Source organism: Aulonocara sp. 'chitande type north' Nkhata Bay, linkage group LG3, assembly GCF_057382095.1.
Source record: "Aulonocara sp. 'chitande type north' Nkhata Bay isolate Kocher_YH1m ecotype deep benthic linkage group LG3, A_spYH_male_GT1.1, whole genome shotgun sequence".
Lineage (NCBI taxonomy): Eukaryota > Metazoa > Chordata > Actinopteri > Cichliformes > Cichlidae > Aulonocara > Aulonocara sp. 'chitande type north' Nkhata Bay.
Window position 1 is genome coordinate 25811860 of NC_141346.1, and position 12532 is coordinate 25824391.

The 12532-nt window shown below is 40.8% G+C and overlaps 1 protein-coding gene across 4 annotated transcripts; it reads left to right on the plus strand.

Annotated features, from left to right (window-relative positions):
• The first annotated feature begins 6311 nt into the window (after positions 1 to 6311).
• LOC147334803 (tripartite motif-containing protein 16-like) lies at positions 6312 to 8840 on the plus strand. 4 transcript variants are annotated; one of them, XM_086275272.1, is made up of 3 exons: positions 6312 to 7053; positions 7180 to 7246; positions 7364 to 8840. In XM_086275272.1, the coding sequence occupies exons 1-3, from the start codon at positions 6312 to 6314 to the stop codon at positions 7977 to 7979; spliced, it is 1425 nt and encodes a 474-aa protein (XP_086131398.1). In that variant the 3' UTR covers positions 7980 to 8840. The 4 variants fall into 4 exon arrangements, with proteins under 4 accessions (XP_086131398.1, XP_086131390.1, XP_086131375.1 ...); XM_086275264.1 differs by having other exon boundaries at positions 6312 to 6346; positions 6482 to 6780; positions 6853 to 8840; XM_086275249.1 differs by having other exon boundaries at positions 6312 to 6780; positions 6853 to 8840.
• Positions 8841 to 12532: the final 3692 nt, after the last annotated feature.

The following is a 12532-nucleotide window of genomic DNA, read 5'->3' on the forward strand; positions in this document are numbered from 1 at the left end:
ACAATCGATTTGCCTTACAGAAACCTGGTTGTAGCAGGATGATTATGTTAGTTTAAATGAATCAACACCCCCGAGTCATTCTAACTACCAGAAACCTCGAAGCACAGGCCGAGGGGGCGGTGTGGCAGCAATTTTTCACACCAGCCTATTAATTAATGAAAGACCAAGACAGACTTTTAATTCATTTGAAAGCCTGATGCTTAACATTGTCCACCCCAGCTGAAAAATTTTAGAAACCAGTCTTATTTGTTATCATCTATTGTCCACCTGGGCCTTACACAGAGTTTCTCTCTGATTTCTCAGACTTTTTATCTGATTTAGTGCTCAGCTCAAATAAAATAATTATTGTGGGTGATTTTAACATCCATGTAGATGCTAAGAATGACAGCCTCAACATGGCATTTAATCTGTTATTAGACTCAATTGGCTTCTCTCAAAATGTAAAAGAACCCACCCACCACTTTAATCACACTCTAGATCTTGTTTTTAACATATGGCATAGAAACTGAACATTTAACAGTGTTTCCTGAAAACCCTCTCCTGTCTGATCATTTCCTGATAACATTTACATTTACAATAATTGATTACACAGCAGTGGAGAGTAGACTTTATCACAGATGTCTTTCTGAAAGCGCTGTAACTATGTTTAAGAATGTAATCCACCCACTGTTATCATCTTCAATGACCTGTACCAACACAGAGCAGAGCAGCTATCTGAACGCTACCCCAACAGAGGTCAATTATCTTGTTAATAATAATTTTACCTCCTCACTACATATGACTCTGGATACTGTAGCTCCTGTGAAAACTAAGGTTTCAGATCAGAAGTACCTGACTCTGTGGTATAATTCTCAAACACGTAGCCTAAAGCAGATGACTTGTAATCTGGAGAGGAAATGGCGTGTCACAAATTTAGAGGATCATCATAATTGGAGAAATATTTTGCTGATTTATAAGAAAGCCCCCCCAAAGCCAGAACATCTTACTATTCATCACTGATTGAAGAAAATAAGAACAACCCCAGGTTTCTCTTCAGCACTGTAGCCAGGCTGACAAACAATCAGAGCACTTTTGAGCCAACCATCGTTAACTAGTAATGACTTCATGAACTTCTTCACAAATAAAATTCTTATCATTAGAGAAAAAATTACCAATAATCATCCCACAGATGTAATATTATCTACAGCTACTTTTAGTACCGTTGATGTTAAGTTACTCTTTTTCTCCAATTGATCTTTCTGAGTTAACTTCTATAATTATTTCCTCCAAACCTCCGTGTCTTTTAGACCCCATTCCTACAAAACTGCTCAAAGAAGTCCTGCCATTAATTAATGCTTCAATCTTAAATATGATCAACCTATCTCTAATAATCGGCTATGTACCACAGGCCTTCAAGCTGGCTGTAGTTAAACCTTTACTCAAAAAGCCATCTCTAGACCCAGTAGTCTTAGCTAATTATAGGCCAATCTCCAACCTTTCTTTCATATCAAAAATCCTTGAAAGAGTAGTTGTCAAACAGCTAACAGATCATCTGCAGAGGAATGGTTTATTTGAAGAGTTTCAGTCAGGTTTCAGAGCTTATCACAGCACAGAAACAGCTTTAGTGAAGATTACAAATGATCTTCTTATGGCCTCTGACAGTGGACTCATCTCTGTGCTTGTCCTGCTAGGCCTTAGTGCAGCGTTCGATACTGTTGACCATAATATCCTATTAGAGCGATTAGAGCATGCTGTAGGTATTACAGGTACTGCACTCCAGTGGTTTGTATCATATCTATCTAATAGACTACAATTTGTTCATGTAAATGGAGAGTCCTCTTCACCCACTAAGGTCAATTATGGAGTTCCACAGGGTTCAGTGCTAGGACCAATTCTGTTTACATTATACATGCTTCCCCTAGGCAGTATCATTAGAAGACATAGCATACATTTACACTGCTATGCAGATGACACGCAGCTCTGTCCATGAAGCCAGATAACACACACCAATTAGTTAAAGTGCAGGAATGTCTTAAAGACATAAAGACCTGGATGGCCGCTAACTTTCTGCTTCTTAATTCAGATCAAACTGAGGTTATTGTACTCGGCCCTGAAAATCTTAGAAATATGGTATCTAAGCAGATTCTTACCCTGGATGGCATTACCTTGGCCTCCAGTTATACTGTGAGGAACCTTGGAGTCATTTTTGACCAAGACATGTCCTTCAATGCACATATTAAACAAATATGTAAGCCTGCTTTCTTTCATCTGTGCAACATCTCTAAAGTTAGAAATATCCTGTCTCTTAGTGACGCTGAAAAACTAGTTCATGCATTTATTACTTCCAGGCTGGACTACTGTAATTCATTATTATCAGAATGTCCTAAAAACTCCCTGAAAAGCCTTCAGCTAATCCAAAATGCTGCAGCAAGAGTACTGACAGGGACTAGAAAGAGAGAGCAGATTTCTCCTGTTTTGGCTTCCCTTCATTGGCTTCCTGTTAAATCCAGAATTAAATTCAAAATTCTACTCCTCACATACAAGGTCTTAAATAACCAGGCCCCATCTTATCTTAATGACCTTGTAGTACCATATCACCCTATTAGAGCACTTCGCTCTCACTCTGCAGGCCTACTTGTTGTTCCTAGAGTATTTAAAAGTAGAATGGGAGGCAGAGCCTTCAGTTTTCAGGCCCCTTTTCTGTGGAACCAGCTTCCAGTTTGGATTTGGGAGACAGACACTATCTCTACTTTCAAGATTAGGCTTAAAACGTTCCTTTTAGCTGAAGCATATAGTTAGGGCTGGACCAGGTGACCATGAATCCTCCCTTAGTTATGCTGCAATAGACGTAGGCAGCCGGGGATTCCCATGATGCATTGAGTTTTTCCTTTCCAGTCACCTTTATAACTCAGTATGTGTTAATAGACCTCTCTGCATTGAATCATATCTGTTATTAACCTCTGTCTCTCTTCCACAGCATGTCTTTCATCCTGTTTTCCTTCTCTCACCCCAACCAGTCGCAACAGATGGCCGCCCCTCCCTGAGCCTGGTTCTGCCAGAGGTTTCTTCCTGTTAAAAGGGAGTTTTTCCTTTCCACTGTTGCCAAAGCGCTTGCTCATAGGGGGTCATACAGTATGATTGTTGGGTTTTTCTCTGTACCTATGAAGCGCCTTGAGGCGACTTTTTTTGTGATTTGGTGCTATATAAATAAAATTGAATTGAAATTGAATTGTACTTCTGTATACTGTGACATTTACAGTTGCTTAGTTAATTAAGTGACTTAATTACTCACTTTTATTTACTAATTGAATTACTAAATGAAGCTGGAATTGTGCATTCTGCAGTTTTTAATAGTGTGTTATTAGTTTTTAAAGAAACAATATGCATTTTATACCATATTGTAAAAAGTATAAGGTAAGTTGAATTTAAAATATAATTAATAAAGTGTTGACTTTTTTCATCAATTCTTGTAGATACACAGAGTCGAGACTGAGCCTGATGATCATACTGAATCAGATGACAGCGGCAGGAATCTCCAAGTTCAACTGCGGATTGCAGATGCAATTATATTAATTCAGATTAATATAAACTCTTCAAGGGTCAAAATCTGCACACACATCATTCTGCATAGTGAAGGTCAGACAATTTGTGCATTGATCTTGAGAAGTAAGACTCATTAATTAATAGTAATATAATTAGACAAATGTTGAAACTTTATATTTCGATACATTTTGTCAACAACAAAAGAAACCAAGCTGTGCAGGCACTGATAACTGAACCTAAAGACCTTCATTTTTGTCAAGATTTGCCTGATTTAACTGTTGTTACCCTTGTTTAGAGTTCACCTTAATATGTATAAAAATGTGAAAAGATTTTGATGTGTGTTAGAATGATTGTTTAATTGGCAAGGTTTGAACGAACAATTTTCAGAAGCCTCAAAATTCATCTGTTACTATTCCACGAATGTTTCAAATAAATTTCACCTCCATTTCAACATTGAATACGACTGTGGACATAAGAGCTAAAAGGTGCTGTCCACGCATGTGTCCGCTAAGCCCCAGAAGGGTATAACCTGGGTCAAATGTGTTATTGTGTCTGACACACCTACAATATGAGGACTCGCAGAGTGACGTCACTGAAAGTGTGTTTAAAGTGTGTTAAGTTCCAAAACTGGCCAGTAGGCGGTGAAACTGAAAGTGAGCAAAAACGCTAAACACACTTAAACACACTTTTTCATAAAATTGTGATGTTTCAGGACTTCCGAGATTTTTGGTTTGGGAGCATGTTGGGAGCCTCTAGAACACTTTAGAAGGCTCAGAAAAATGAGGACCTCAAAAATGTCCTCATTTTTCTGAGCGTCCTCATTTTGTGAGTGTGTTATCATAAAATTGTCCTAAGATGTCATGAAAACAAGTACACACACACACACACACACACACACACACACACACACACACACACACACACACACACACAGCAGCCTGCTCTGATATCTATAGCTTCCTATTAAAAGAGAATGTGTGTGTGTGTGTGTGTGTGTGTGTGTGTGTGTGTGTGTGTGTGTGTGTGTAACCCATATTTTATTTTTGTAGCTTGCACTGAGGGCTGATTGATTATGTATGCTCTTCCTGCAGCACTGCGGTGTGTTTGTTGACCTTCTTGTAAGTGACACACACAGGGAAGCACGAACTGTAGCACGTTATAGGTGAATAACACCAGCGCAGTCTCTAATGCAGCTCAGGCAGCTTTGCAACTCAGCGCCATCACTGTTGTGAGGTGTTCCTGTTATTTTGTCCACCCCATCCTCATATAAAAATAGAGAGAGAGAGGATGGCATTTGTGCTTTCAGTGAGATGAAACAATAATAGCTTACAGACATGAACACACACGTGCATCTATGCTTGTGGACCTTCTGTGACATGATGCGTAATCCACACAGCTGTGAAGGTAAGTCATACCTTAAGAAAACAGTGATTTGAGGTTAAGGGGATTCCTCTGAAGTGGTGCAAAAGTGTGAAACAAGTCAGAAAGAAGTTGTTTAATGTTTGTGTACATGGACATGTCTGGGGATAAATGTATGCTCACCACCTCAATGAACTCAAGCAACAAGGAGCAAAAGTCCTTACTGATGCGAGACCAGTGAAGTCATACAGGAAACAATTACTTCAACTTATTTGTGTGTTTGTTTGCTGTTGTGAAACTGTAAGTAAAGAGTGGAAGGTGGATCTAGCTGAGAATCTGCACGTTTTCTGAGCAATGTCTTGTGATTGACATGTCATTAGCTAAAAACTATGAACTAGTTACCACTCTTTCCTGATGCCTGAGTGTAATATACAAAGAGAACCTAATATTTTGTTCAATATGACAACAAACCATTGAGCGGTGAACACATCAGAAAAATGCTTGCTTGATCTTGTCACATGGTCATTGGTCATTTTACCATACACTCCTTTTTGACTTGACCAGTAGTCTTTTCACAATCACAAGGGTATTTTGCAATGACCCTGGTGAAGGCCACAGGGGGAAATGTGTTGGTCACGCATTAAAACTGGTTCCTAATACTTTAAGTTTCACTGGAGTCTTCATGTCATTAGATCTTTGTCTTCGCCATGAACCTTGAAAGTTGTTCCAGAAAGGTTTGTTGCTATTTTAATGTAAAGAACATGGTTATTTCTGTTGCAGCAGCTGTTATAAATGCAAAACTAAAATGCAAGATTCTTTTGAGTAATTAACTTTTTGCAGGAATATCTGTAATTATATGTGCAGACTCTGCTGACTGTTCAAAGCAATGCAGTGGCATTTATCTAGTTCTCATCCTGTTACAGCAACATTGATTACTGCCTATAAAAGCAATAAATAAATAAATAAAAGCAACCAGCATATGTCTGCTAACCTAACCCTGCTCTCCACATATGCTTTGATTAGGTCAGCAGCCTCTGCTGTTCTGACAGTTATTGTTACCTGAGACGTTTCTGTCCAGTGTTCATTAAAGCTGGATTTTTAAAAATTATTTATATAGAAGAAGCAGTAAATAAAAAGGGTTAAACACACAGTTTCACTCTCTAACTGCTCCTCTTCCTGGAGTGAAGCACAGCCTGATAACCTCCCTCTTCTTCCTGCTCTTAAACACAGCACCTCCTCTCTGTCCACGTGTTTCCTCGTTCCCTCCCCCTCAGATCTGCAGTTTGAAGATGGGTGTAACCAACATGTGGTGACGTGTAAGAGCTGACAGGCTCCATTCACTGCAGAAACATGTTGTTGAGATCAGAGCTCAGACTAGTTTCAGTTATAAGGAAGTGAAACTCACACAGTCACTGACACTGAGAGGAAAAATGGCACAGAAAGGAGTTCAGCTGGACCGAGAAACCTTCTCTTGTTCCATCTGTTTGGATCTACTGAAGGATCCGGTGACTACAACCTGTGGACACAGCTACTGCAGGAACTGTATTAAAAGTTTCTGGGATGAAGAGGACAGGAAGGGAATCCACAGCTGCCCTCAGTGTAGGAAGACTTTCATACCGAGGCCTGTCCTGGAGAAAAACGTCATGTTTGCAGCTTTAGTGGAGCAGCTGAAGAAGACTGGACTCCAAGCTGCTCCAGCTGATCACTGCTATGCTGGACCTGAAGATGTGGCCTGTGATGTCTGCACTGGGAGGAAGCTGAAAGCCATCAAGTCCTGTTTATCTTGTCCAGCCTCTTACTGTGAGAAACACCTCCAACCTCACTATGATGCAGCTCCATTAAAGAAACACAAGCTGGTGGCCCCCTCCAAGAAGCTCCAGGACAACATCTGCTCTCGTCATGATGAGGTGATGAAGATTTTCTGTCGTACTGATCAGCAGAGTATCTGTTATCTCTGCACAATGGATGAACATAAAGGCCATGAAACAGTCCCAGCTGCAGCAGAAAGGACTGAGAAGCAGAAGGAGCTCGAGGTGAGACGACTAAACATCCAGCAGAGAATCCAGGAGCGAGAGAAAGATGTGAAGCTGCTTCAACAGGAGGTGGAGGCCATCAATGGCTCTGCTGATAAAGCAGTGGAGGACAGTGAGAAGATGTTCACTGAGCTGATCCGTCTCCTCCAGAAAAGAAGCTCTGATGTGAAGCAGCAGGTCAGATCCCAGCAGGAAACTGAAGTGAGTCGAGTCAAAGAGCTTCAGGAGAAGCTGGAGCAGGAGATCGCTGAGCTGAAGAGGAAAGACGGCGAGCTGGAGCAGCTCTCACACACAGAGGATCACAACCAGTTTCTACACAACTACCCCTCACTGTCAGCACTCAGTGAGTCTACACACTCATCCAGCATCAATATTCGTCCTCTGAGCTACTTTGAGGATGTGACAGCAGCTGTGTCAGAGACCAGAGATAAACTACAGGACATTCTGAGAGAGGAATGGACAAACATCTCACTGACAGTCACTGAAGAGGATGTTTTACTGTCACCAGCAGAGCCAAAGACCAGAGCTGGATTCTTAAAATATTCACATGAAATCACACTGGATCCAAACACAGCAAACACACATCTGTTATTATCTGAAGGGAACAGAAAAGTAACATTTATGTACCAACAACAGTCTTATTCTGATCATCCAGACAGATTCACTGAATGGTTTCAGGTCCTGAGTAGAGAGAGTCCGACTGGACGTTGTTACTGGGAGGTGGAGTGGAGAGGGAGAGAAGTTGGTGTAGCAGTCGCATACAAGAATATCAGCAGAGCAGGGGGCAATGAATGTGGATTTGGATACAATAACAAATCTTGGGCATTATATTGTGACACAAACAGTTTTGAATTTCTGCACAAGAAAGTCCAAACTGTCCTCTCAGGTCCTCGGTCCTCCAGAGTAGGAGTGTACCTGGATCACAGAGCAGGTATTCTGTCTTTCTACAGCGTCTCTGAAACCATGACTCTCCTCCACAGAGTCCAGACCACATTCACTCAGCCGCTCTATGCTGGACTTTGGCTTGGACTTGGAGCCACTGCAGAGTTGATTAAAGTCAAATAGAGAAGACAGGTTCATGTTGATCCCTGACCATTATATGTACTTGTGTAGTTTCTAAATGAGGCTTTACATTTTAGAAGCTGAGAAGTTCAGTGGTCCATTGATGTGTGAAAATAATATTGCACTGATTCAAACTGTACTTACATTTATATACCTTACATCAATATAAATCTGAATTTGTTCTTATGGCTGATAATCATGTGAGTTTAAATGATACTACTCTTCATATTCAGCATGTTTGAAATCTGTCATCAGTCTGGTTAAGCTGGGCATACACTATGTGATTTATTAATTTTTATTTTTAAAAAATTTTCAGTCGTGTTATTCAGCTCAAACTGTATGAGTGAATCACAGGGGTTAGAAGTTTGTAGGTCACGATGCAGGTCTCACACTATACGGCCCAATGCTCTGATGCGACCTGAGTGCTCACACTGTGCGTCCATAACATGAAGCCTATAACACAAAATCTGTCTCAGCACAGTGCAGTCCATCACCAGTGTTCGGTCCTCCAGCACCAGCTGGACTGGTTAAAACAGCAGAACACAGGATCCATCAGACAAGCGACTCAGAATGAGTTGGACAATGCTGCGGTCGAGGTACTGCAACTAAATGACTTGGATGTGTGTGAAAAAGTACTCTGGAAACCTTCAGAGATACCTGACTCTTGAACGATGGGGGATTATGAAAAGATTGTAGTGACTTAAATGTGCCTGATGGAGTTAGTAAAGGTGCCGCTGTGCCTCGAGCTGATGACAGCACCATAGAAACGGATGTGTTAGTGGAGGAGGTTTGGACACACGTCTGCTTTAATGTGTTTTGCTATTAAAAGATGACAGAATGTTTTATTCATACTAATAGTTGTTAATAAATAGGTTTTGCTGAATCAAATTATGTTCTGATATTGTTTTTGTATCATCGTTACATAACATCAATTTCCACATTGTACACATGCAGTTATAGTGATGACAGACACATTAGTAATGATGATGTGAGACACTTACTGACATGTACAGATGGATTTTCTAAGTATGCATGCAGGTGTCTTCAAACCAAGGCAGCAGCATCTGTTGCATCTGCTTTTGAGGATGTTCTGAGTGAAGGACGTGTACCTGTTAAACTTCCAACAGATGAAGGCGAGGAGTTTAATAATAAACATTTGCATCAGCTGATGGTTCAGTTTAACATCACACATTTCTCTGCATAAAGCCAGATTGAACCAAGTGTTGTGGAGCATTTTAACAGAAGCTTTAAGGGCCGTATGTGAAAATACTTCACATCTGTTAACTTATGAAGACATGTAAACGTGGTCCAGGACCTTGTGCTGTCAAGGCCAAGCAGCCGGTGTAAAGAGGTTGGAGCCAAAAGCTGACTCGGTACATGTTTGTTTGATTTGAAGGAAAACTTTATTTATCGCACGGATCAGAAAGGCTGAGGTGAGACGTGGAGGAAATTCCACAGAGCAGGACTCACTGTAACAGAGGGAGAAGGTGAGTTATTTCTAGATGAGGTTAAAGGTGAGTACGATGTGAGGTGAGTGAAAGGAGATTTTGCCTCCTTGTATTACAGGCTGAAGCAAAGCTACAGAGACGGGAGTTTCTCTGGGTGTGTGGTGGAGTAAAGAGAAGAACAACATGTCTGACCTTTTCTTTTTTAGAGCAGAGGTGTGTTGTGGCAGGCAGGAGGGCAGGCAGGTGACTTTTCAGATTTACTCTGGGAAGCCGAGAGAAGAGCAGCAGCAGCAAGCAGGTTTCCAGCAGGCAGTGAACAGATGAAGAGGATCAGCATCAAAATACCCCCTCAGAGGTGAACAAAGATAATCTTTGGAGGACATTTCTACCAGCTATTTTTGTGTGAAGCTAACTGAACGGATTGTGCTACAGGTATGTAATAATAAAATAATATTATTAGATGGGAATACAAACTTTATTTTTGATGGCCCATATCTATGGGACTGATTTGTGCTAATAACGCCCATTGTATGGACTGATAACAGCCGAAGCAGGTGAATAAAGTCACCCAGTAGCTAGCTGTGCCATTACCCAGCATACACCACTCCCTCCATATGCAATAAACGATACAAAAGTAACAGCCTATAATTAATGTATCTGCTGTATCTGCTGTTTCTCAGGTAGTTGTTTACATAATATAATTTATTGTGTTTTGTATAGGTCACTACAATGTGATTTTGGAAATGTATAAATATACGAACAACAGGCTCTTCCGCGGCAATCTCTTGTCGTCAATAAGCAACGTTTAGGGAGCTCTATAGTATTCAATGAGAGGACCCTGCACGTCAATTCCCGACGCCAGGGGGTACCCTGCGCGTCGATAAGTGAAGCAGAGGGAGCCTGACCATGCGTCACACATTTGACGAGTTGGGAGTGAGAACGTGTTGATAACTCACAGGAAAACAACCAGGGGGGGAAACAGGTTGACATATGGAGGTATTACAGACAGACCAGTAACAGGCAGAAAAAGGGGAGGGGTTACCAGTCTCTGATGTATTCCAGAAAGAGGATTGATTTGAAGCAGACACTGTATTTAACCTTTTTAATATTGACAACACACAATATAAAAACACGAGTGATGAGTTACATGTACCACACCAGCATCAACAAAACCCTGTTAACATCTGTCCAAAAGATTCAAATGTAAAATGACTTTATTTGCAGATCTGGCAGGTTAAGAAACAGCACATCAATTACCTCTAAGCAGCAACAATGTAGACAAAAAGTGGAAACTAGAAAAAAAAAGTTTTTAACCAAGTGTCCTTCAATCATTTCTGTCTGTTTCAGTTCAATGAACTCTGCAGTGTCATTGTCATAATAAAAGAACCGAAGTCCAGCATAGAGCGGCTGAGTGAATGTGGTCTGGACTCTGTGGAGGAGAGTCATGGTTTCAGAGATGTTTTTTCACTGTTGTTGCTTTTCTGTTCCCCTCAGATAATAACAGATGTGTGTTTGCTGTGTTTGGATCCAGTGTGATTTCATGTGAATATTTTAAGAATCCAGCTCTGGTCTTTGGCTCTGCTGGTGACAGTAAAACATCCTCTTCAGCAACTCTTGATGAGATGTCTGTCACTTTCTCTTGTATATCTGAAACCATGCAAATGTTCTCCTGGAGCTTCTTGGAGGGGGCCACCAGCTTGTGTTTCTTTAACGGAGCTGCATCATAGTGAGGTTGGAGGTGTTTCTCACAGTAAGAGGCTGGACAAGATAAACAGGACTTGATGGCTTTCAGCTTCCTCCCAGTGCAGACATCACAGGCCACATCTTCAGGTCCAGCATAGCAGTGATCAGCTGGAGCAGCTTGGAGTCCAGTCTTCTTCAGCTGCTCCACTAAAGCTGCTAACATGGTGTTTTTCTCCAGGACAGGCCTCGGTGTGAAAGTCTTCCTGCACTGAGGGCAGCTGTGGATTCCCTTCCTGTCCTCTTCATCAAAGTGGGTTTTAATACAGTTCATGCAGTAGCTGTGTCCACAGGCTGTAGTCACCGGATCCTTCAGTAGATCCAAACAGATGGAGCAAGAAATGTTTTCTTCATCCATTCTCTTTTCTTAGTAACAATGACTTGCTGGTTTGTCTTTTGCAGAAGTGAAACTATTCTGAGCTGTGACCTAATCAATAGGTGTTTACGTGGGAAATGGAGGCTGTCTGCTCTTACACGTCAACAGATGTTGGTTATGCCCATTTTCAAAATATAGACTGAATGGGAGGGAATGAGGAAACAGACAAAGAGGAGGTGCTGTCAGGTAGAAGGGGAGGAGTTATCAGTATCTGGTGTATTCCAGGATGAGGTTTGAGTTTGAAGTAAATACCTTTTTTATAAACAGTATATTAAAAAATGTTGGTGAGCTCAGTTTTTAGGTGGTAAATTCAGGAAAACCCGTAAAATTGTTATTAAATGGAATCAGAATGGGCTCTCTGATAGGAGCGACACTTAAATGAGGTAAACAAACCCATCACTGCAACATTTACAGTAACATCTTTAAATAAATAAATGACTTCTGAATGAAACTACAGAAATATCTACAACCACTGTAACAAACACTTATCAGAAAAACTGCAACTGCAATCTGCAACTAAGTTTGTTACTGAAATTGCAAAAATTACATAAAAACCCCTCATGTTTACAACAATGCCTACAGCTACACAAGGCAACTCCCACAACTAATCAGACACTATAGCTAAACTAACCTGTGACACTAATGCAACACCTACAATGAAGAAAGTGACCACTGACAGTACACCTGCAACTAACAATGCCAATAGCAACAATAGCAACAATAGCACAACAACAAGGATCACTTTGGCAACTTTTGCAACTTTATTTGAGTTGCAGCAACCTTAAAAACATGTGACTAAAGATTCCAACTTGGATAACAAATGTAAAACAAGCACAAAAAAACTGTAAGTAAGCATAGCTACTGCAACCCAACAAACACATTGAAGCAGTGGCAACGTCTGCAACTAATTCAATGACTGAAACTAGAAGCAACATCATCAGCAAAGTATAGTAACAGTTTTAACCACAAAACCTGCAAACTACAGCAGCATC